The sequence below is a fragment of the Calonectris borealis genome, chromosome 1 (genome assembly GCF_964195595.1).
Source record: "Calonectris borealis chromosome 1, bCalBor7.hap1.2, whole genome shotgun sequence".
NCBI lineage: Eukaryota > Metazoa > Chordata > Aves > Procellariiformes > Procellariidae > Calonectris > Calonectris borealis.
The window spans coordinates 41,030,390-41,055,474 of NC_134312.1; the positions used below are offsets into that span (position 1 = coordinate 41,030,390).

Below are 25,085 nucleotides of genomic sequence, written 5' to 3' on the forward strand. Positions count from 1 at the left end.
ATTTACATCTGGACTGAAAACACAGGCTATGGCTTTTTGTCTACAACTTGGAGGCATCCAAGGCAGCCAGTCAGAGATGGAGATCTGCTGGCAAGTGGCCAGCGAGTCAGGGCCATAACTGATGCTACAGGGGCACTGTTGTCCCAGATGCTCTGTACTTCAAGGTCTCAGCTGTAGGAGTAGTTATCTCTCCAAAGTAAGTGGGTATAGCTGTTAGCCAAAGTTAATGCATACATAATGTTTTCCAGACTGGATTTTGAAGATGCCTATAGAAGCATTTTTCCCAGTGTGGCCTTAATAGAGTCTTTTTACCCAGGGGTGCAGGTAGATTTTACTGCTCTTTTGCTCAATATGTGAACTGACAGGCTATGAAGCGCCTTCAGTTCAGACAGGGTGTATCACTTGGGTACAGTGCCCCAGGACACAGGCTGCAGCCGTGAGCGTGCTCTCTTCACACCAGCTCAGAAATGCTTCAGGCTCTTCTGTGCATAAATGCACTGGCGTCTGCTCTTGGCTGATGATGGGGCTGCTCCCTCACTGTAACTCAAATCAGAATGGTGAAGAGTGGCCAGATACTGCCCTGGAAAGTAGTCATACCATTTCCTTAGCTTTTCTGCCATGCAAGGAATCCCATTAAATACAGCCACAAAACCAGCCTGTTTACTGGTTCTAGATTAAACAGGATCCTCATATTGCTTAGAGGCTACATCTGCATGGATGCAGTTTTTATTGCATGCAAAAGAACTAAGGATTTAGAGCCTTGCTCTGTAGTTCGTCAGCAGTAGCACAATGCCTAAACAAGTAAAACCAATAATGTGGGATGTGTTCAAGTATTGACCAAGTGTGCTTGCATCAGTGAACAATTTGAGGCTTTGTAAATGCATAAATTTAAGCTGGGAAGCCTTTTTCATACCCGACTGAACTAATGGGAGTTTCCCACACAAATCATCATTGTTCTTTTGAAATCTTGGTTGTTTCTTTTGTTTTTCACAATGGAGAATTACTCATATGAATAAAATCCAGTAATTAATGATGAGACAAAGATTTGGCCCTCTATCCAGCAGGCACAACTACATTGGATAGTTTGTTCATGTCCACATTTAAAATACTTCACAAAAAGGTGGTTGTGGGAGGCTCAACATGTTACAATATAATGTATAAAATCATTTACTTGATGATAAACTTGTGTAATACATTATTATCTTACAAAAGAAATAGTTGCCGTTTAACACATACAGGGGGAAATACATATACTATTTTATTCTTATTTAATTATTAATATTTAACTATTAATGTTGTTAGTTCATGTGTGTGCGTGTGTATATTTACATTATATTTATATAAATACACACATAGATTCATAGATACATGATATACAGCTACAAAGCAGTTTCCTACTAAGGGCATCTGAATTTTAAAATGCCATTTTGCAGTTTACTTCATCCCAATGGTTTTGTTCATTTAGAAAAGTGCAGAATTCCAGATATTTCGTTGCTTTTCTTTTCTTTGCTTTTCTCCGTTCTGTCTTATTCCAGAAAACAAGGATATACCTTTACATACAGACATTTTTCTTATTACAAACAAAAAAAATTGTTGTGCATTGTGAATACAGATTGCGCCTTGACTTTTTTTTCTTACTCTGTAAACCATTTTTCCTTTTATAGGGGATTTCATAGCAATAACATCAAGTCAATACCTGAGCGTGCATTTGTGGGTAATCCATCACTTATTACAATGTAAGTGATAAGAGTCTTTTCAATGACTCTTCTTATTAAAGAACGTGGAACTAAGTATCGTATTTGTGGCTAATTGTCAAATAGCTCTTCTTGTGCGCATACTGTGTAGCACATCATTATACAAGCAAACAAGCTCATATCTTTCCAACTTCGTGGAAAGAATGGCAGTTTGCGTGCCCTGTTTAAGGGAAGCAAGTGGTGGCCTCTGGCCTTTGACCTTTTATTTGAACTATTTCTTCTAAGTCTCTTAGCATTACTGGCAATGTAGAAGCTAGCAAAAATTACTCTCGATGGATTCCAGTCTGAGTTCCCATTGTCTTGCATGAGAATGCATTTAATGGGCAAACGTCAAAATAAGAAATTGTAAAATAAATGTAAGAAAAATAGTGACTCATCTTCAGCAATATTATTCTATGAGCAAAAGCAGCATGACTTCAAAAGTGCAAGGGAACCGCTTCCGAGTAGGTAAAGTTCTGACTTCTTCACCTGCTAACCTTAAATTTGTCTCAGGTCATAACAAAGTTCTTCATATTTGGATTTCTATCTTTGCAAACCTGGGAGGAAGAGGGAATATTTTGTTGACTGGCTTCTGGCTTTAAAACCAAGAAAACAATGACTACTTGAATATTCAAAATGTGAAATGTGGTTGATTAATATAGATTACTGGGTGAGAAAAGCCCAGAGGTGCACCTCTGCTACAACCAGAGGTGCACAGTCTTTGATTTATCGTAGGGTGTTTACTTATTTGCTTATAGTATAATAATGTAATATATTTAGAATCTTTTAAAATATTTTTCATACAATGTCTTTTTGTTCTCTTTTTGCAGACATTTTTATGATAACCCTATCCAGCTTGTTGGAAAATCTGCTTTTCAACACTTACCAGAACTCAGAACTCTGTATGTGTTTGCTTTTTTATTTTAATGGTCTTCATATATTGCAATATTAGAGTTGTCCCACACTTCCCTCACCACAATTGTATTGAAATAATGTTTTTAAATTCTAGGACTTTAAATGGTGCTTCACAGATAACAGAGTTTCCTGATCTGACAGGGACTACAAGTCTGGAGAGTTTGTAAGTGCTAGAGAAGTATTTTTGCTTTGTTTTATTTTTCTGGATACTGACTTACTCTAAAGAATGTCCTAAAAAACATATTTATTTTGCAATCTTTAAAAAGTAATCTTTTTTTTTCTTTTCTTTTTTTTATAAATACTTTCAACAGAACACTCACAGGAGCACAGATCACCTCTCTCCCCAAATCAGCTTGTGACCAGTTACCTAATCTCCAAGTGCTGTACGTTTCAGTAAGAATATTAAAATTACATTAATGCAAGAGATTAATGGACAAATGAAATCATTATGATTTCAAAATTACCCAATTACTGCTATTTCTTTGTATCGCGTTACTTCTTAGGAATTCAGTTCAGGGAGTGGGCCCCCGTGTTACTCAAAAAGTTCACAACCCACTTATCAGTCAGGATTTCCCATACGTTGACGAAAAAGATAATTACTTTGCATATTTTTAGGAAAGGGTAAAACGGTTCTTGATTTTGTTTAAAAAGCAACAGAACTACCTTATTTTCATTCATTCTATCTCTCCTAGAGTAGTCTGGGTTTTTTTTCCTCACTGACACAGATAATTCAGTGAAGTGAATGGAAAATATAACTGAGTAAGGAGTGCTGTTTTGAGTCCTTGTCATGCTGCTCTTTTAGTTTCTTTTCCAACCAGACGCAAGTAGCTGACTGAAATTTAATAGACTATTCCTTGGCATAGTTGGGGCATAGTTTTTATAATAAATAACCAATATTATTTTAGCTTGGAGGTTTCCTTGGAGTTTGCTTAATCACTAACGAAAGTAATCATTGTGTCCGCTTCTTTGAGAATGAGCCAACAGCACTTTGCTCTATGAATTACATCACTAGGAATGTATTTGGTATTAGTTCTCTGGCCAACATCGAAATAGCACTAATTATAACACATTATTTGAATACCAGCATGGATATCATGAACATTTCCACAAAAAATTAAGTTTTAGTTGATGAACACAATATAATCATTTCCAGAATGATAAAAGACAGAAACAGAGTCTGTTGCCAGAAGAAAGTCTGCACACAGACTTAAGTTTAAGTATGTCCTGTATTATTCAAAAACAATGAATAATCTCAAAACAGAAGGAAAATAAATACTATAGTAATTAATAACTTGTACAGTTCTTACTAGAGTAGGACTGTCCATCGGAAATCCACATTTTTTATTTTTGAGTATCACCCTGTATTATTTGAGCTGATATTTAAAAGGGTGGGGAACCAATTTAACAGCAATTTCATGTACTCAGAGATGCTCTTTCCCCATTCCCATCAGATTGGAACGAGTCTGCCAAGCCCACATTTAGGTTTGCACCTTAGTTTTGCCTGTACCATGAAGTATAACGGTGCGCTGAACCCCACAAGATACTTGGAGACTGCGATCTTGAAGGGGCTTCCTGGCTCAGATACATGCACAAACACTACAAGCGCAAACACTGCTTTGAAAGACAATTTGTGCATCCTACCTAACCACCAATACTTCCAAATGTGGATTAATGTACACGGAGGCTTCGTGGGTGTCTGCGCACCTGCAGTAAAGGTGTATGTGAGAACACGGTCCCAGCAGTCCTCGAGAGACTACCTTCAGCGCAGTTGGGTACGCACCTCAACATGGGAACCAAAACCACTTGCCCTCTGCTGATGCCAAGAGCCTCATGTATTAACAAAGTGGAAAAAATCCTTAAAAATAAACAAGTAAAATATTTCCTGGAGCTCTAACAGAAACTAAGGGGAGAAGGGTTTCGGTTTGGGTTTTTTTTTTTATTGTGTGTAAAAAGGGAGTGTCAGTACATACAAAATTCAATCTGATAACATACTTTTAAGAAGACCCAAGTCACAAATCTGTGCATGACAGAATAGCCACAGTCCGCCAGGCATACCAAACATCTTTTACCTTGGCCTAAAAGCCTCCAGCTCATTTGAATTCTCCTCTGTCATGTCTGATGTGGACCATAGAGTACCTGTAAAAAATACAAAAACAGAGGCTGTAATCTTCCCTGCTGTAGCAAAAAATATACATAAATTGATGGCAGCCTTTGTGCACAGTAAAAGCAGAGTAGAATACCTGAAAAACACACACGGTCATTACTTGCACCACTTCCACAAACCTCTAAATAGTCTAAATGCCCCTATTGGAATAGTAACAGTGAAAATAAAATTTTACCAAGGAAGTAAATGAATGGAGATGAGCCAGTTTTAAAGAACTTGAAACAGGAGTGAAAAGAGTTTGCTCTTTTACGTGATAATGTTGAATAACTGTGGAATTTTTCCTGTAATTTTTTTCCTGATAACTGTAATTTTTCCTAATTACAGGTGTAAGCTTTTTTTCTATATTCTTTTCATTAGCAAATTTCCCATTCAGTTTTCCCTGAGCAACATGTATATATAGGATGAGACTGTTGGGTGGTGGGGGCGGGTGTTTAGTTCCTTTTTTTTTCCCCCTCCAATTTCTGCAAATTGCCTGGGCTTGGTTTTGATTAGTTATGTTATACTATAAATCAGTCCAGATGTTTCAGTTATTCTGTAATTTGTTGAGTTTTGGCTCAAGTCTTTTTAAGGTTTTTTTCCCCATGTAGTGATTGATTTCAAAGTTAGTTCCAATTTTTTTTTAACCATTTCCCTCAGTTATAAGATATAACAGTCTAAGGATCAGAGGCAATAGTGCTTAATTAAAAGTGTAGAATGGAAAACTGATTACAGTCCATTGTGATTATTACCAGAAAAATACAGGATCTTCTCTGAAAAAATATAAGTATATACATTTAGTTGATTATTTTAAATGGTTTAAATATTTGTCAGAATTTAATGAATATGAATATGAAGTCTGTGATGTAAATCAAATATTCCCTATGAGCAGATGGCCAATATCGTTACTGGAAAACGCTCAGCAGAAGTCTAGACTTCAGGCAGGAAATCTTTAGACAATGCAAGGAATTTGCAAACGTAGGATATGGAGTTAATACATCTTGCCTTTTCCTCTCCTCTCTCCTCCTCAGTTAGAAATCAAAATCTGACAGATGAGAGATTATAACTGAGTTTGCACATTTCTGTTCTTCTGTGAGTGTGGATAAAAACAAGTTATTTTAAATTGAGCATGAAGTAAGACAATGAAAGATCTTTTTCTTTTAACTTTACTTTGATGTTAATCTTTTCTTTTGTTGTGTATTACAGGGATCTGTCTTACAACCTCTTGGAAGATTTACCCTGTTTTACTGCATGTAAAAAACTCCAAAAAATGTAAGCGTCAAACTACCCTAAAAAGCCTAAAAAGAAGCATCTATATACAAATGTGTTTGAGCATCATTAACTTGGTTATTGCTGGCCGATTTGACATATCCCAAATACGTACCCTTACACTATATTGAAGTGGATCATAAACACAATCTAAAATACCCCGAAGTGTCCTCCAAGTGCCTTTGAAACTGAGGAGATTCTTATTGCTATTTCAGTGACTTGCATCACAATGAAATCAGTGAAATCAAAGCAGACACATTTCGGCAGCTGGCTGCTCTTCGGTCTCTGTGAGTACAGCCCTAACAGCCATTCACCCAGGTTCTCAAAAACATGGGGTATATACTGTCTGCTTGCTGTATGCCCCAAAACATCCTTGTTTCTGTTTTTCCTCACTTTGATCTTTCACCCATTAGGCCGTAACTGTGAAAAGAGAACAAACGTTGTGAAGTTTAGCATCGGCAGCAATGAATTCAAAGATGTAAACTTATAGCTAAAAAAGCTGTTACTTCTAAATGTTTCTGATGGAGGTGGAGAGAGATACTGAGCCAGAGCTGGTATCTGTTGGCAGATTCACGTAATAATCAGCTCTAGGGAGCATGAAATCTTTTTATAGAGAACAGCGTCTTAAGAAATAGAGTCCAGTCGTGTGCGGGTTTCTAGTTTTCACACAGACACATGTGCTAGCGGAGTAATTTTGTCAAGAAATTACTCATAGTTGTAAGTTTTTGCAGGATCAAACCCATACATTTTTTAAGAGTTGCTTTCAGTCTTTTTGATTTTTCAGGGGTGGTGAAGATTGAGATTAGGAAGTTAAGCCTATTGACAATGGATTTCCTCTTCTTAGTCACATCATGAGGACCTCTTAGAAGTAGTCCATATACCCCACTCTTCTTTTTGCTGCCTTAGGAAGCTCTGAAACAGACTGAAAATCACTGCCTTAGGCTGTAGAAGACATTAAGACGTTTTAAGAAAGTTGTCAGTTTAATAACTAACACCATTAACTGACTAATGTAGTTTAAAAATGGAAAAAAGATTTTGCACTATGAGATATGCAGAAGCTTATTGAAAATATTTGCATGTAATTAATACCTTTTTTATATTTAGGCCTCCTAATCAAGTGTATGAAAACTTCCATATTCACTCAGTGGGTATGTAATTTTCCACTCACTTTTCTTGTAGGGATTTAGCTTGGAACAAAATTAAAATTATTCACCCCAATGCCTTCTCCTCTTTACCATCTCTGATCAAACTGTAAGTATTTGTATATCTTTTACATTCAAATTTTCACTTTTTTCTTGCAAGAGCATACAAAAATTTCATAACTTAGTGCCCCAGCAGAAATTGAGGCTTTCTCTATTCTAATCTTCTGGTCTGTTGAATCCATATCTAGAGGCCTACTTTCTTGTACTTCACCAATTCCCATAGGTATTATGGCAAAGCTGCATGTAACACTGTGTAATCAGAGTGATTTGGGGTCCATGAAGAATATCAGTGCGTCTGCCTTTCTTCATTCAATTTGTTAGCAGTTTAGTCTCTTGTAGCAATGGGGAATATTTCCTGTTAGTTGTGTTTCAGGACTAAGGAATTGGATTAAAAAATAAATAAGAAACATTTTCCAGTATGCATCTTTATTTCATCGTTCCTCATTTGATGGAATAGATTTTTTTCTATAATAAGTTCAGCCAGAGTAGTTAGTTGTCAAAACATCAGCAGCCAATTTTGCAGGCCTTGTTCACAAGCACTTCTTAGTCCTTCCTAACTTTTTCCTACTTCCCACTCCCATAATGCCTCTTTAAGGTGAATCCCTGAGGCATTGGGTGTATGGGGAAGACGTGAGAAAAAATTCCTCTAGAGTTATCCTGCTGCATGGTTGTCACAAAGATACACTGCTGGGCATTTGCTCGCAGATAATGCAGTAGCTGCTGGGAAACCTAAATTTGGAAAGGGGTATTCATTTCTGTCGATGTGCAAAGCCTCCCCTCTGAATGGTGCACTGAAAAATGTCGATAAAGACAATATTGTCTATGACATCCCTTTTGGGTCCCTCCTCAGAACTTTCCTACTTTGTGAGGAGAGCAATAAATTGTAGCTTTGGTCAATAGCATAGAACAGTCAGAGAGGGTTAAAGAAAAAAGCCCTTTAACACACACACAGCAACACAGTGTACCAGCGTTTCCTGAAATGCTAGTCTCTAACCCTGGTCTGACTGACGTCAGTGGTCATTTTTACCATTGCAGTAGGAACAGAATTTCGCCTTTGGTATTTAACTATGTTGTGAGCAAGAGGACACACACTAAACCAGACAGATAGGTAGAAGACCCGTCCATCAACATATCTTATTTTATGTCTAGCCCTTAGATTTCAGTAGATAGTCCGAGAGACAGGAACTTTGCTGTTCAGCCTTGGGCATAAAAGCATTAGACTCCCCTTCTTCCTTCTCCTTGACTGTTGACGATCTTAAGTATTGCAGTGTAGATAATTGTGAAGAGGACTGAAAAGGCTCACAGAATAAATGGAAGAGAGAGGGAGAAACTGAGAACAGAATACCTCTGGACTTCCCCTTCTTTGATTACTTTACCATATCTCCTTGATCACTGTCACTGTTTTGTTCACCTGTTTTACTTTCCCCAAGTTATGTATCCATGTTCATCTGCACTGTCTTCCCTCGGCTCCTTAGACAAACCTCAGCTTAGAACTGTCACCTTCATCTGCTCCAGCCCACACCCGTCCTACCCTGAAACACACATCTTCCCCGTACACTTGACCTGCCCCCTGTGGAGCTTTGAGGGCAGCCGTGCCCTCTAGCATCCCACTGAATCCTTTAAACTGTGGGAAGCTGTTCTGGTAGTGGCTCCCTTTAGTTCAAACAATCTAATGAACAGATTTCAAACTCATTTGCTAGTCTCAGAACTGGCACTATGAATGTTTGGAGTCAAAATTTGGCAACAGAGACTTAGCTAACTGCTAGATATTACTGTTAGCTTTCTCCTGGACACATAGGTGCATACTCCTGAGTGATGCTGCAGCTTTGTTCTGCTGACTGGGGCTTCTGTTTAATGCAGTCATTTTTGATTGAGTTAGAAAAGTGTAACCTGGTTTTCCAATGTGACACTTGTAGTGCTGAAGAAAAAAAATGAACTCATAAGCTGATTTTTATTTGCTGTTATGCAGGGATGTGTCATCCAACCTTTTGTCCTCTTTTCCTGTGATGGGGCTACATGGTTTAACTCATTTAAAATTAACAGGAAATCATGCTCTACAAAGTTTGATATCATCTGAAAATTTTCCAGAACTCAAGTGAGTATATCATTAAAACTAATAAGCCACATTTGTGATCATGTGCAATGGAAGGTGTGTCAGTGTGTAACGCATGTTACTTCGTATTGTCAGTCTTTGATCTGTGCTATTAAAACTAAAGCAAATATGATAAAAATGATAGACTTCTTTTATTATGCTCACTTTCAACTGAAGAAACTATGAAGGGTTTTGAAATATTAACCCCAGTACTTGCTTAATATGAGCCACATCTGCTTCCTGGTGATATGTTTCAAAAGCTGTTAAAACAATATTGCTAGCAGCTTAGCGATATGTCCTTCTTCTACTGGATTGTGCTTACAAAACTTCCATTATACTTAATGAGAACAGAGCAAATATCAAGGGAAGAATATACTCCTGAAGTTCCAAGATATTTGACCTCTTTTGTTTGAACATGTTTTTTCTGTAATCTTTTGACTAAGATTCAGATAATACTTTGCCATTATTACTAAAACATTCTGGTGCTAGTAATTTTCTGCTGGATGCTCTGTGATACAGGAAGGAAATGTTCTCTAGAGATCATTTGCAGCTCTGCCAGTCACTGGATGACCATACAGAAATCACAGTAAAGAGAGTTTGCCTCTGACTTCAGGGTATTTGGGAGTGTCCCTTAACTCTCCCTTGATTTTTATATTTTAATTAGAGGATGCCAAGTGCAACATGTATTTTTTCCATGTTTTACTGTAAAAAGTTTGATATCATAAAATTTGAAACAATTAAACAGTGTGACATAGTTACAGAATGACAGAATGGTTGAGGTTGGAAGGGACCTCTGGAGGTCATCGTGTCCAACTTCCCCCGCTCAGGCAGGGTCACCTGGAGCCAGTTGCCCAGGACCACGTCCAGACAGCTTTTGAATATCTCCAAGGATGGAGGCTCCATCCTTATGTCTTCACTAGATTTGCCTTTTGCACTGGAATAGTCCCATGAGTCTTAGCAAGCAGACAACTCAAGGAGACTTCACCACTAATGAAAACGACTGGAGTGTTTGGAGTTATCAATAAGGGAGTCATAAGTAGAAGTGCAGAGCTGATTAAACCTCTGCGTACAGCACTGCAGGGATCCACACTAGAATACTTCTATGATGGCATGTTAATATAAACTGAGAGAAGAGCTGCAAAAAATGGTTCCAAGGTTAGGAAACAATGCCTTAAAAGTCTTAATAAATGCAATATTTGTAGTTTGTCACAGAGGACATTGGGCAGTGACTTCATCACAGTGTATGAAACTATTTTATAACATGAACATTCAAAGTACTAGAGGCCTTATGCCTCTCTTACACTAGAGACCTTGAGATGGGTCTTAGAGGTCAAGAGGCAAGTACCATAAGAAATCATGAATGATTGAGGCTGAGCTTCTGCCACAGTTTTTCTTCTCTCACTGACTTTGCCCACACGTTGAGGCAGGTGACAATTCTAAAATACCTGACGGTTCTTTAAAAGAATGAAAACACAAGAAAATGGATTACTCCAACCTAGCAAATATATAGTGATGTATATACCATGGCCTAGAGGCATAAGAGGTGCTGCAGTAGTCCTAGAATAATCCACTATTCAACTGAATTATGTACAGCTAAGATTTTTAATTCTTTTATCGAAATTATACTTCATATGATTTTTCCATCAATAAAATTATGTACATTGCTCAAATGCAACTACAGCGTATTTAGTCTGGGTAAGTAGTTAACAAGGAAGTGTCAGGCAGTAGTTTAAGTCTTAAAAAAAGGTATAAAAAGTGTGATTAATATAGCTAGAGTTGATTAACATCTGTAAGAACAAATTATATCCAGACAGGAGAGAATGGGGTAAAGTCCTGACCTGGAGTTTGCAGGACTTTTACCATAAATCAAAATGAGGCCAGGACTTCACACAGGATCACTGCACAGACAATGCATGAAGCACCAACCTTGAACAGAGATCTAAAACAAAATGAAATTTCACCCTTTGTAATTGTTGGAACTAGACACTGGTTACAACATTAAAGACAAATTCCTGTATAAAAGCTTCCTGCTCATCTAAATGGGTCATTGCTGTTCAATACACAGACACATCAAAGAGCTGAGCATCCTCTGCCCCACCTCCAGCAATGGCAAGAGAGCGCTCTACAGGGCTGAGCCCAGCCTGCTATGGCAAGTTTTGAGGAAGTCAAGTCAGGCTGCCAGCCACTCCTTCCTTCTTTATCTGGTGCTTTGATTCAGGGCTGTAAAGAACTCAGGGATTTACTCCATTTATCGTAGCTGTGCCTTCCCATTCACCATCAACCCCACACCTTTGTGGGGTTGTGTTCTCTGCTGCTTAATCTAAAAACAGAAAGAAGAGGCATTCCTTGCTGCAGGAAAAAAATTGTCAAGGATACAGATATCATCAGTAAGATAAGCAGTATATAAAAATAAATTCAGCCAGTGTTTCTGAAAGAGTTTAATTTGACAAAGTCCAAATCTAATCACCCACATCAAATAAGTACCAGCCATAAAAAGGACTGCTTCCAGCACTGTATGTGCCCCAAAATGCACTAATTTAAAAATCATTTTAAAGCTTAGGGTTCCATTTGTTCCCCTTTGTACCAAGCTTTTGGCTAGCGCACAAGCTTAAGTCCTGTTGGCATTGGGCCTGGTTCAGACTGATTTCTTTGCAGATTTCCCAGGGGGTTAGAGGTTGCTTGGAATGCTCATTATGTTAATTTACGTGATTAACCTGTTGAAAGTAATCTGATAGGAGGATCTAGTTCTATTTTATTCCTTTTAAGTTAAGTCAGAATAACTTCTAATCACCTCTTTATCTTTGAATTTTTTGGTTTATTGGGCTTTTGGAATTAAGGTGAGTTGTTAGGTTTTGCTATGTACTATTGGCGAACTGTGCAAATTAAATATCTCTGCTTCCAAAGTATAAAATATATCTAAGGAATAGAAGCAGTCATCTATAGAACTTGAATATATGTAGTTCTTCCATGCTACCCCAGAATTTGCACATCCCCAAAGGAATTAAATTCAAAACATACCAGAAATGAGCAATTTTCTGACAAAAGAAACCCTCAAAATCATTGAAACTCACTGACCTATCCCCAGTTATGTGTTAGGAATACCAATGATCTTAAAAGGGTTAGGAATGAGCCATCCAGTGTCCTGCAATGACCGTGCTCATTTCTGAGACGATTAATAAAGTAAAACCTTTTCCTTAGTGACATCTGTTTTCACACACAGTGCCTTTCTGACTCATTCACCTTTTGGTTTAGAACACTGCTTTCTTGATATGTGCACAAAAGACAATCTCCTTTTTGCCATCTTACTGTGAAAAGAGTTGGATGTGGAAAGAGGTGGATAAAGTTTGAATTACGAAAGATCTCATTCTCCCAAAACTGGAGAAATTCCATTTGGGAGGTGATGTTTTGGTTTTGCCTGTTAGGCAGGTAGATGCAGTTGTGATCTTTGGATCTGCTTTTTTAAAAGAAACCGTTAAGAAAGTAACGTGGAGAAACTGTTGAGTTACACTGTAAAATCATTCAAAATCATCAAATAGAAATACAGCTCTAGGAGTAACATTCACTCAACAGCGAGGCACATATCTCCCACTTTCATATCTCCCATGAAAATGCATAAGAAAATTTCGTTGTGCCTTTACTAAAACTAGCCTAGAAATCATCTGCGTTTCTGATGTGGAATTTCATTTGTGAGTCCTCATTTTGTATTATCATGACTGATTTTTACCCATAGATATTTTTACTTTCAGTCATGGTTATTTAATCAAGTTCCTTTGTGCTAACAGTAGAGGAGCAGTACAATCCAGTAACTCTGGTACTAACCAGTATCATGGCATGCTTCCTTATTCTTCTAAAGGGTCATGGAAATGCCTTATGCTTATCAGTGCTGTGCCTTTGGAGCTTGTGAGAGCCACTACAGAATCTCCAGCCAATGGAACAAAGATGAGAATAGCAGCATTGATGATTTTCACAGGAAGGATGCTGGATTGTTACAAATTCAAGGTAATCGTCATCTTTGGCTTTTAAATCTACCTGAAGGCTGCGAGCAGCCTGTGATGTTAAAGAAATCCAATACTCTTTTACAGTCACAGAGGCAGCCTCTCCCTCTCTCTTGCCCGATAATATGTTAATCAAGCATTCCTATGCTTAGCAAACTCATTTTTTCAGGTCTGCCTTTCAAAAATCTCACTCGCTCATCTTTCTGTCCAAATAATAACTATAAGAATGTGGGAAGTTAAATCTTCCCATTATGTGAGAGACAAGAAAGTGGTGATGTTATGTAACCCATACAAGAACAGGCCAGCAAAGATCTAGTTTCTTGCCAGCCTTGGAAGTAGCAACGCATCCTTGGCTCTCCTGCTGGCCACATGCCTCAGGATTAGTCACAGAGCTTATGTGGCTACTTTGCTATAGCTGCCGATATTTTTTCCCAGCACTTCCTGGGTACCAGAGAGCGCATCTGCTCTGCAGGACAGAAGACTGCTGTATTTTTCTTCCCCTTCAGCACAAGGTCTGTTACTTGACCTGTTACCTGTTACATAGGTGCACACATACATGTTACACCATCCTGCTGCTTTCTGTGCCATCTCCGCTCCTGCAAACCAGTAAGTCTCAGAGTTCAGGGCTAGCCCCAGCAAGAATAGAGCCAAGAATACATGGTAGAGCGATGACATAGGAAACACAGAAAAACTTGGGTTAATTCTTAGTAGCCTGGCACAACAGCAGAATTCATATTTTAAACTCCTTCCTAGGCAGTCGTCACACTGCAGATTAGGTAATAGAGAATGTACCTCTAAGTGGTTATTTTCAGGGAAGTGATGGTGCCCGAGTACAGTAATTCAAAACCAAGTAGGCGTACGTCTGCTTCTGCTCACAGTTTGGCAGGCAAAGGGACAAGACCAGGCCTTAAATACCACAGACATTTTTGCAATTTGTACTAAAAGAAGTTTTCCTGAAAATTACAGTATCAAATCTGGGTATTTTCTCCCCCACAGATGAGCGTGACTTTGAAGATTTTTTTCTTGACTTTGAAGAAGATTTGAAAGCTCATCATTCAGTGCAGTGTTCACCTTCTCCAGGTATGAAACTGCCAGATAGATAGGAATCCGAGCACAGTATTACCAGATATTCTAGATGCAGAAGAAACTCTGAATCTGATACTAGGACAGTAACATGATGTTTTGCAATAATTTGGTGAGATTAATACAAATACATTGCACAATAATACAAAATTTTGCATTGAAGTCCAGAAAACTATTCAGCTACTGAATTCATCTATGAGTGTAACAAAAGTTTTACCCAGTCCTCAAGCAGATCCTCACTCCGGGCCCCTTTTCGGAGGAATTGATCCCCTTATCAAGGGAATGAGAAGGGAAAGACACTTCTACCAAGATACAGATGATGAAGGAGAGCAGAATCTTTGCTCACTCAGTTTTTTGCAAAGCTAAAGTAATTCTTCTGAACTTCACCGAGTTATTCTACACTTGAGCTTCTTGAACAACACACAGTTTATTTCGATGTCTAGGAAATACCAAACACTACTGTGTTGGTATTTCAGTCCATCACAAAGGACCCCCAGCACTGTCATTTTCTTTATAGAATAGTGCATCCCTGGCTTCGCAGTGTGGCAGAAAGGAAAAAGGAATACGTTGATTGAATTGCAAAGCTACAGGCCACCAATTCCACTGAAAGTTTCCTTTAAGGCAAGGAAAGAAACATGTCTTTGGAAGGTCGATTCTAGCTTTAACAGCTGTGATCATAAGTTTTGCTTGTTTGATTCAGCAAACATTTTCACTGGCCGTTCTTTCAGTGTGAAACATGAACAAAAAAACCCAACTGACAACTAGTACTTCAGCATTCATTCCAAGCCAAGATGATTCTTTGTAACAGCAAATAATAAATTTTTAAAAGTTATGTAAGGAGGAATAGAAAAGGCAGGAAGCCAAAGAATTTAGAACCATTTGACCATTACATATTCTCCTAGGCCTAAATATAACTACTGAGTTCACAAAAACGTCTCTGTCTTCAAGGTAAGTTATCACCAGACCCAAGAGAAAATTTAGCTTCCATGCTGATCTTTCAAATGGTATCTTAGAAAAACTTGCAAACTGACACAATAGATGCTTATGCCTACTTGATGGCAACAGCTGTAGTCATATGGAACACATCTCAGCTGCGGGGTTTGTGTCTTCATGGACCACTGTGAAGGACTTGCTTTGGGAGAGCATAGCTGGCTCGTACCAAGATAAATAATGTTTCTCAGACTGCAGAGCATTCAGCTTCAACCGCACAGCATATGCACCTCAATTCTATGTGAATACACAGCAGGCTTCAATTATAATGACCTGACTTCAGCCACAGGTCATCAGAAGCCCCTCCAAAAAGGCAGCACTTTCCAAATGCAAAGACAGCCTCAATTTTCTTAGACTGTGTAATGACATGTTACAAGGTAGCCAAAGTGCATCTGTCTGTATCCGTTACATCACACTTCACCAGGACTCATTAGCAACCTGTCCTAGTTTAGTGAGAGGTATCTTTTTCAGCTTTTTTCAGACATTGACAAAAATCACAGCATTTCTTGAAACTACAGACTGGACATTCACATTGCACTTGTACTGCTAGGCACAAAAAGAAACCCACAGACTATTCGGGTTGATGGACAAAGACTCGTGCACCAGTAATGCAACATGCATTTAGCAGCATGTTATCAAGTCTCGGATTACTCCAAAGGAAGAGCAAATTTCCAGCTCCCCTTTTGGACTGAAATTCACTGCTTGGTTGTGCTGAGAACCTGCAAGAAGCATGAAATCTAATGTTTTAGAAAGCGCATAATTATTTTTTAGTTTACATGGGTTTCCCTGGCCTTTTTTGTTTTGTCATTTCAGGTCCCTTCAAACCATGTGACCATCTGTTTGGTAGCTGGCTGATCAGAATTGGAGTGTGGACCATAGTGGGTTTGACCTTTATTTGCAATGCACTGGTGTCTGCTACAGTTTTCAGATCTCCATTGTATATGTCCTCCATAAAACTTTTGATCGGTTTAATAGCTATTGTAAATGCCTTGATGGGTCTGGCTAGCGGAGTACTGGCTAGTGTGGATGCATCAACTTTTGGTAGCTTTGCTCAGTACGGAGCACAGTGGGAAAGTGGAATTGGTTGCCAAATAACTGGCCTTCTCTCCATTTTTGCTTCAGAGGCTTCCATTTTCCTCCTTACCCTAGCTGCACTTGAACGTGCATTCTCTGTAAAGCACACTACAAAGTTTGAAACAAAATCCTCCATTGCTAGTGTAAAAATTGCCATTTTCTTTTGCTTTATGTTGGCACTAATCATTGCAGTGATACCACTCCTCACTGGGAGTGAGTATGGGGTTTCTCCGCTTTGTTTACCACTACCATTTGGAGAACCCACTGCTATGGGATACATGGTAGCACTGGTATTGCTGAACTCCCTTTGTTTTCTGGTAATGACTATTGCTTATACAAAGCTCTACTGTAGTTTAGAAAAGGGAGAATTAGACAACATTTGGGATTGCTCTATGGTCAAACATATTGCCTTGCTACTTTTTACTAATTGCATTCTTTATTGCCCTGTGGCCTTCTTATCTTTTTCCTCCTTACTAAACCTCACTTTTATCAGCCCAGAAGTGATTAAGTCAATACTGCTAGTGATTGTCCCACTGCCTGCATGCCTAAACCCACTCCTTTATATACTTTTCAATCCACACTTTAAGGAGGACTTGGGAAGTCTGCGAAAGCAAACTTTGTTATGGAGGAGATCAAAACATGCTAGTCTGATCTCTGTGAATTCAGAAGACATAGAAAAACAATCTTGTGACTCAACACAAGCATTGGTAACCTTCACAAGTGCCAGCATATCATATGATATGCCTACCAGCAATTCACTAATGCCATCATCTTATCAAATGACAGAAAGCTGCAATCTTTCATCAGTTGCATTTGTTCCGTGTCGCTAGTGTCATTGGCAATACAGAAAATATCTATGTTTACAAGATTTTTAATCCCAAAAGTAAGTATGGATGTGTGCATACAAGCTAGAGAGTGCCTCTGAATTATTGTTACACACATCAGAAAACAGACAATGACAAAACTTGCAGCAGGCTGAAAACCCAGTACCTGAGCCTTCTCAGCCTGCTTCCAAAATGCTGGGATGAAGAGAGAAACTGAAAGCTGCTGCATTTTGTGCAGTTCTATCAGCTGCTCTCTTTTAAAGTAGCACTACTCAGAAAGGGCATCAGTTGGTCAAGAGCGAAAATAGCACGTTAAATTGGTAAGCTTTTTTTCCAAAGCATCACCTGATACAGTTTGTTTTCAAGGGTTGAGTTTTTTTTTCCTGTTTATTGTAATTTGATTTTAATAATAGTTTTTCAGTGCCATGATTGTTTTTATAAGCATCTGTCTATGGCCTTCATTCAGCAAGGTGTCTAAATGGAAGAGTAATCCTGTTCAAGTCCTAAAGGTTTCTGCAGAATAGACTTTGGTGAAGTTCCATGTTTGATAAAGCTGATTTAATAGTTTAACTGGCATTGGATTTGGTTTTTAGAAGTCATCTGACTTGACAAAGCGTTTTTAATTGTCAGCTAAACATACAAAATTAACATGGTGTGAAAGAAGTTAATCAAGATCCTGTTAAGCGCTTAAAATGTAATTGTAAATGGCAAGCCATTGTCACATGGATATTTTTCTAGTGAGGTTCTGCACAGGTTGGTCCTGAATTGCTACCATGCCAGTAGAATTATTCCCAGAATTACTGCTGATAAAATTGGCAGATGACTCATAGAATTTCAGAGTGGAAAACACTACATAGAAAGTCATCAATACAAAAAGACTGGCATGCTGAGGGCAATTAAAGGACACCAAAAGCACTCACATAGAAACATTCATTTTAGGTAATTTGTTTAGGACCGAAAGCTGTAGTCCTGCTCATGGCATGATCTCTGTCCTGTGAAACAGTGATTCTAGAAAGCTTCTAGTTCATGATCACTAGTCAGTTGAAGATTTAGAGGCCACTGTGTCCTTTTGGCTAAGGATAGCCAAGATCCTTAGCCAAGGCAATACCAATTAGGAGTGAAGATGTTGTATGATCTGTGTTCTTAGCGCTGATGCAAGCACTACTGGGGTATTTCAAACAGTTCTTGCATTCATATGCTGTAAAGAACATTGTGAAATGGAAAAGGATATGAATATCATAAATTTAAAGCAGCTTAAGAAAGAAGTGATTTGATTACAATTTATAAGTAGCTACTTCTGGAAACAAGTTTGAGAGCCGAGGACTACTCATTCAAGAGGAGAAGAATCTGGTAAGATCAACTGGAAGTTGACATTAGGGATATGCAGCATAGAAAATAAAGGTGCATATTGTTGACAGTGATGATCACTAGCTAGTGGAACTATCTGTCACCAAAAATCTCTAAATTCAAATTGGATATATTGCCAAAAAAGGTATTGGAGCAGCTATTGGAATTCAGGGACTTCAGATGGCTTTAGTTTAGGAACAGGTTAGATTAGATTAACACAGAGTTCCTCTCTGGCTTTAAATCTGTTAATACTTTGCTGAATCAAGGCATGTATGTTTACACATCAGAAGCATCCCAGTTAGAGAGAAGAGACTTCAGGTCTTTGACAAGTCTACTGTCAAAATATCTCAGACAACAGAGCCACCTTCACTTCTCTAGAATATCAGTCTTTGACCTTGGCCAACTCATCAGGGGATATTCCAGTATTCTTTTCTCAAAGCTGGCACCTTTTGCTCAAGTGAGCTGATCATTTAAGACACGAAAGTGCACAAATTTACTTTTTTTTGTCATTAAAAATAGCTCCCTGAGGACTAACATTTAATAGCCCAGTACTCACTGCTCAGTTAATGGCCACTCTGAATTTTTTAACCAACCTAACCTTTTACCAAGGTTAGGCTAGCGCAGTAATTAAGGTAATCAGTTACAGATGATCTCTGTTGTTCATCTGTTACTGTATATAAAACTTCCTGGGACCCAAAGGATGGATTTTCACAATGAAGAATTTGTTGCCAACAATGGATATGCCTTGATTTTCCTGTCCATTGACACTGGCATATTTTTAGTTTTGCAGTTACAGATGGCATCAGTTGACTTTGGCTGACATGTTCATCCTTCAGGAAAAAAAAATGAACCAATGCCGAAATTATGTATGATAAAGTCAGCTGAGTACTTATCTTAATCCTTTATCTCTTGTGGCTTTTGAAGCAGCGCAGCATACAGCTGGAGAGCGATGCCTGAAACCACTTTGGATTAAACAGAGGATCAGTCAACCATTGCACAATACCTATTACCATGTTTACTTAGCTTTAATTTAACTGGAGTCCATCTGTGCTGCACTGCTTAATGTCAGTGAAATTCCTTTCAGCTCGCTATATTTAAGAAGTTTGTAAAGTGATTTGAGAAGCAAAATAATGTTATAATTCTAAAGACTAGTTAAAGAAAGCTTCTTTTATCAGAACTTTTTTAGCTTGCAGAAAGTCCTAAAGGCTTTGTGTCTTATTTTTATAAGCATGTTTGAAATATTTTGATCAGATATTTTAAACTTGAAATTGTTAAAATTCATTTAATAGATTTTTAAAGTAAAATGTGTAAATATAGAACTGTATTTATTATTACAGTGAAATGCAACCACAGTAAAGGACGTGAGATTAAGCCCTGTACAGTTTCGTATTGATATTTGCTATATTTTCTGCTCATATATATTACTAAATTCATTATCTGTAAATAATATAATGTAAATGTGTAGTGATTGTAAATAGGTGACATGCTTTCTTTTCTATCAGTGTTCCAAACATATGTAAGTTGTAATAAAATGTGACTACACAGTAAAGAGCATTTAATCAGGACCTAACACCTCACAAAGTGGCGTGCATCCTCAATTAATCCTTCCCAAGTTATTGTAATACTTACACTACCCTCCCTAGATGTCAGAAATTCTTGGCGAAGTACAAATTACAGGTTGCGTGCTCTCACTAGTGCCCAGGGAGGAAAAAAAAAAATAAATAGTGTTTCATTTCAACACAAAGCCTTTTACCAAAACTTCACTCGCAGACCCTTATGAACAGATCCTGCTCCTTGCACACACTGTCCATACCCCAGTGACAACGTCTCACAATTGCCACGTGCGAGACTGGCACCTCCGCCCGTGTGACCAGGGCATGCATCAGGTCAGGCGATGAACGTGCCTGAGTTACCAGTGGGCTTCAGACCGTATTGGACCACACGAGAGATGAGGTTCTGCTGCACTAGGCTGCTGCTTCTGGTGAGACAGCAAATTCTCCCATGTGCCTCCTTTTCTCTCCAATCCCTTATGTGGCATACGAAGCATGTCAGGGGATTACCAAACAGCTGGCAAAGGTCACCTGATACACGGCGGAGAGGCAGTAGCACCATCACGTATGAAATGCATAGGAGGAAGGTGCTAAGGGCAAATGAAAAGTGGAGCCTAAAACATGGGACTTGGCAAGAGTCGGGTTGCTCAGGCGGCACTAGAAGTTACAGCTCCATTGAATTAAAGACAGGCAGCAGCTAAGCACAGTCATGTCATCACCTAGGCAGCAAGGAAAGGCGAGGCAGTGGATGCATTCCTGTTAGGAGGGACTGCAGCACAGGACAGTTATACGTGCTTGGTTTTTCAGAAATTGTGATTGTAGGTCATTTCTGTGAAGTACCTGAAAGAAAGATGTAAAATACCAATGAAGTAAAAACTCTGAGAAAGCAATTGTTTAGTCAGGAATTCACTCCATATGGTAAGCAATGAATTACGAAGATTAAAAAAGAGGAAGTAAAATGATCCTAGATGTAAATTGATTTTAGCAGGGAGTGTGCAGGTTCTCATCGTAGATGAGGAGGCTAGAGTGGATGGGGTCATTTCAGCCAGAAGGGCCAGTGGAGAAGAAGTAATTTTGGTGGGTGGGTTGCAAAATAGTCTTATTGAGGTGGGACAGAACCAGCAGAGAACGGGAATGAGAAAGGCATTAATTGTCTTTAGGAGGATAAAAACAGAAGCGTGACAAAGATAGCATAGGGGAGTGCATAAGCCGGGGAGGAGGGAGGGCTTCAACAGACAGGATGCAAACAGGGGCAGAGTTTTATAGGATATTAAGAAGGGTGGTGGAGTTTTGTGAGGGATGAAGAGCTCCGAGTGGATACAAAAGGATGGAAGCAGTGTGATGGCTGAGGAGATTGAAACAGTAAGAAAACAGGCAGTGAAGATGCTTTCACATGCACTTATTTGCACCAGACAGCGTAAGGAATATTGGAGCCGGGGGCCATGAGGGAGAAGAATGATATTGTGTTATTTGAAGAGGGAAACACTATGGCTTGACCATAGAAGGGAAAGAGAATAACTACAAAGGAAGAATGGGCTGGTTAATGAAAGCGTCAGTGCAGAAGGGAAAAAGAGGCACCAAGGTTATACATCTTGGTATGTGGAAGAAAGATTTTTATTAATTTATGTACCAAATAGTGAACGGTAGTGCCTGTAGTCACAACTTGGGTGTTCTGGGCAATGTGCTGTCACATAACTATTGGTGACTTCTCCCTTAAAGCACTCACACAACAGACATGTAGTGTTATCTGCAATAACAGCTAAAGGAGAGTTTACTGCAGGCTCATGTGATGGGTTATTTAGGTAGAGCAGACAGAGCACACCACCTTCTCACTACTCTGGCACACTAGATACGTTACTGAGTTTTATCTGGGAATTCGGTCCTCAGGGAAGTTGCAGATACATGAATGGCAAAAGAAAAAGAGCTAGTCAGAGATACAAGTGACAGCCATAAAGAAGATGGGATCATCTGTAAGAAAAATGGATGGGGATAAAGGCCAAGCCTTAGTAGACACTATCAGAGAAGCACGGAGAATGACGCTGCAGGAGAAATGCCGCATCAGCTGGGCCTGCGGCTTCTGACCTTGTTCCCAAAACAGGGGAAAACATCCCTGGGTAATCTGGTGGTCATACTTGATCTCAAATTGAGACCAACCACTTGCGCAGTCCTGGCTATTGCTGCTGCTCTGTGTTTTCTTCCTTAGTGGCCTACGTATACTAGACAGCAAGAAAGATGCTGCTGCACAAATTGTCAAACTATCTCCTATCTATATCGTCTGTAATGGGAATTTCAGCTTTACAGTATTGGGCACCACTTATTTCTGCTGACTGTTGTGTGAAACATTGGAACAATAATCTCATAATCAGACATTTCTCTGTCATCAGTTTAGGTTGCTGTATGAAAGTTAAGGTCTTGCTGAAAACCTCATTACTCAACCACTTAAGAAAGGCCCAAATAATTAAAAATGTTTGTAGCAAAATTAATGTTCTTCCTTCAGGAAAGCATTGGAAGTCACGGAAGTGGAGAGAGAAGAGTAAGAACATGAATATGGGAAAGCTAACAATAAAAGACCAGAACTAGGATCACAGCAGCAACAACAACAGTGTTAGAAAATCCTTTCCAGATCCATGAGGCACAGTAATTGTGCAGATGCTCAGGTGCTGCAGGAGAACGTAGCTCTCAAACTCCAGAAGAGCTGCACTGCTTCCACCAGCATCTCCACCAACCACAATAGCACCTCATGTTCTTTTCCAGTAACATATGCCAACCAAGGGACAAATCCGTCATTCTGCAACAATGTTATTGTAAAAAATAATCTGGGTATTATTGTATATTATCTAAACTAAGCCTAGGAAATGGATTCAACTCTTTATCTGTCTTCGCTTGAACAGAGTCCCAGCTACATGAGATCAGAAATTTTAAAGAAAAATGCAGATTTACCTGTGCTAATAAATAAAGTAGAAGGAATTCCATGTGTTATGCCTAACACTTGCAAGCGTACTGGAAAGAAAAGACAGTATCAACAGTAAGAACATCTTGTTCACATAATGAGAATCACAGACTTGTGCTCCAGTGACTCTGGAGACATAGGAAATATGAGTATGTTCCCTCCATAAAACAATTTGTTGTGGCATTGTCAAAATTATCTAAGGATCCGATCTCAGTCATAGGAAAAAACAAACATTAAGAATATTCCTCTTGAGAGCTGGCCCACAGCCAGGATTTCTAAAAAACTCAGTCACAGACAAAGAGTCCACTCAAAATCCGTATTTAGTCTTTTCACAGGTGGCAACACTTTCCACTTGTCAAGCAAAAAATATGCTTCATTAACAAGGGAAAAAAATGTCCATCTGTGAATCTAAAGACTTTCACTAAGTATTATGCATGCACGTACCAAGAGTCTTCTCCAACTGGCCTTGAAAGTCTCAGGATTCCAAAACTAATACTTGAAGGAAGTTTCAAACATCTCTTTTTTCGTCTGGTGTCATTCTTGATATGTAATCACTGTTTTGACAGGTGTCTGCAGTTATTGATTTGGTTCCATGCATAACAACAGCTTCTCAGGACTATCTATAGATGTCACTGCAGTTGTTATCAGCATTTCCAGTTTATGAACTGACCTTTTCCTGGAGGAAGGAGCTCTCCTGGCCTTCTAAGAAAAAAGTAATTGGGGAGATTGTTCTACTAGAAACAGAGGTTTCGCCTCCTGTAGGAAGTACCACAGCCTTCTGTGAAATCCTCCTAGGCCTCTTTTCTGGTTAACTATGAAAATGAACTCCAGAAAGTTTTGTGTGGCCAGGAAATGAATTCTAGGATATGAAATAAGTCTTGTCTGCAACGTTAACAAATGCCTCGGCACTTCTCTCCCCGAACATCGTCATCAGTTAGCAAACAAAAGAGGAGCCAAGATCATTGTTCCAGGGAAGTACATAGAAGAGATGATTGATGAGAACATGTCTAAACCATGGCAAACTAGCCAAGTGGAAGAGCCAGCCATCAGCATCTTAATTCATGAAGTCGGAAAATAGTTCTCTGACTTAATTGAATGCCCTACTCTGAATGCAAAGTATGAGGAGTTTTGCTTTATTTGATATATACTTGTCCCAGTATACAGACAGTCCTCCATATTGTTGGATTTTCCTGTGGGATTTTTTTTTTTTTTTGTAGGTTTGGGCAACTGGCAATATTCTGGAGTTCGTGAGATTTCAGCATATTCCTCAACACTAAAGTGTAACTGCATACAAACTTTATACACAGATTTCTCTGAACTGACTATTCCTCAAGGAAACTGGCCATTGCTTGCCACTAGGGTAGCCATAGTTCTACACGTTTACTCTTTTGTTTGGTGATGACATGGTATATTTGATACTTGTTAAATTCAGTGTGATAGATGAGCAAGGTGGAAGACCCATTTCTAGAACTGAATGAGACACAAAGCCATTTCCTTAAAAATGGGGTTTATACACTTACCTCATGTTTCACCTACAGCTGCTTGAAAACTGTAGAAGCTTGAAGAAAACAATAAAACATCAAATTTTCTACGGGACTTGTCTCCGTTTTGCAGACAAATTTAACACCTATGTCTAGACTGTGGAATATAGAGAGGCTTGAGATGCTCCAGCTGCCAAAATGGTCATCACTTATGTTCACACTTGAAGATCTAAAATCCATCATACTGGGTCCTACCCCAAAAAACAAGACAATATAGCAAGTCAAAGTTTGCAAGAAAGCATATCGGTTCACAACTTTCAGGAACAGTCTTTAATCTAGCAATTTTCATTCTGACCCAATTTGTTAATATTTTAAAAGGCAAAAATAGGACTACATTCATGAGAATCCATTTAATGTCATTCAACTTCAGTATGAATTTA

At 38.8% G+C, this 25,085-nt stretch overlaps 1 protein-coding gene across 1 annotated transcript in view; it reads left to right on the forward strand.

Annotated features, from left to right (window-relative positions):
* Positions 1-17,424, forward strand: part of LGR5 (leucine rich repeat containing G protein-coupled receptor 5) — an 88,715-nt gene extending 71,291 nt beyond the window's left edge. The window contains exons 8-18 of the mRNA XM_075149899.1: positions 1,665-1,736; positions 2,564-2,635; positions 2,743-2,811; positions 2,960-3,031; positions 5,995-6,060; positions 6,273-6,344; positions 7,237-7,308; positions 9,229-9,354; positions 13,205-13,350; positions 14,343-14,426; positions 16,233-17,424. Coding sequence (XP_075006000.1) covers positions 1,665-1,736; positions 2,564-2,635; positions 2,743-2,811; positions 2,960-3,031; positions 5,995-6,060; positions 6,273-6,344; positions 7,237-7,308; positions 9,229-9,354; positions 13,205-13,350; positions 14,343-14,426; positions 16,233-17,323 — 1,942 coding nt within the window. The 3' untranslated portion in view covers positions 17,324-17,424. The remainder of the gene's footprint in view (positions 1-1,664; positions 1,737-2,563; positions 2,636-2,742; positions 2,812-2,959; positions 3,032-5,994; positions 6,061-6,272; positions 6,345-7,236; positions 7,309-9,228; positions 9,355-13,204; positions 13,351-14,342; positions 14,427-16,232) is intronic.
* The last annotated feature ends 7,661 nt before the right edge of the window (positions 17,425-25,085 follow it).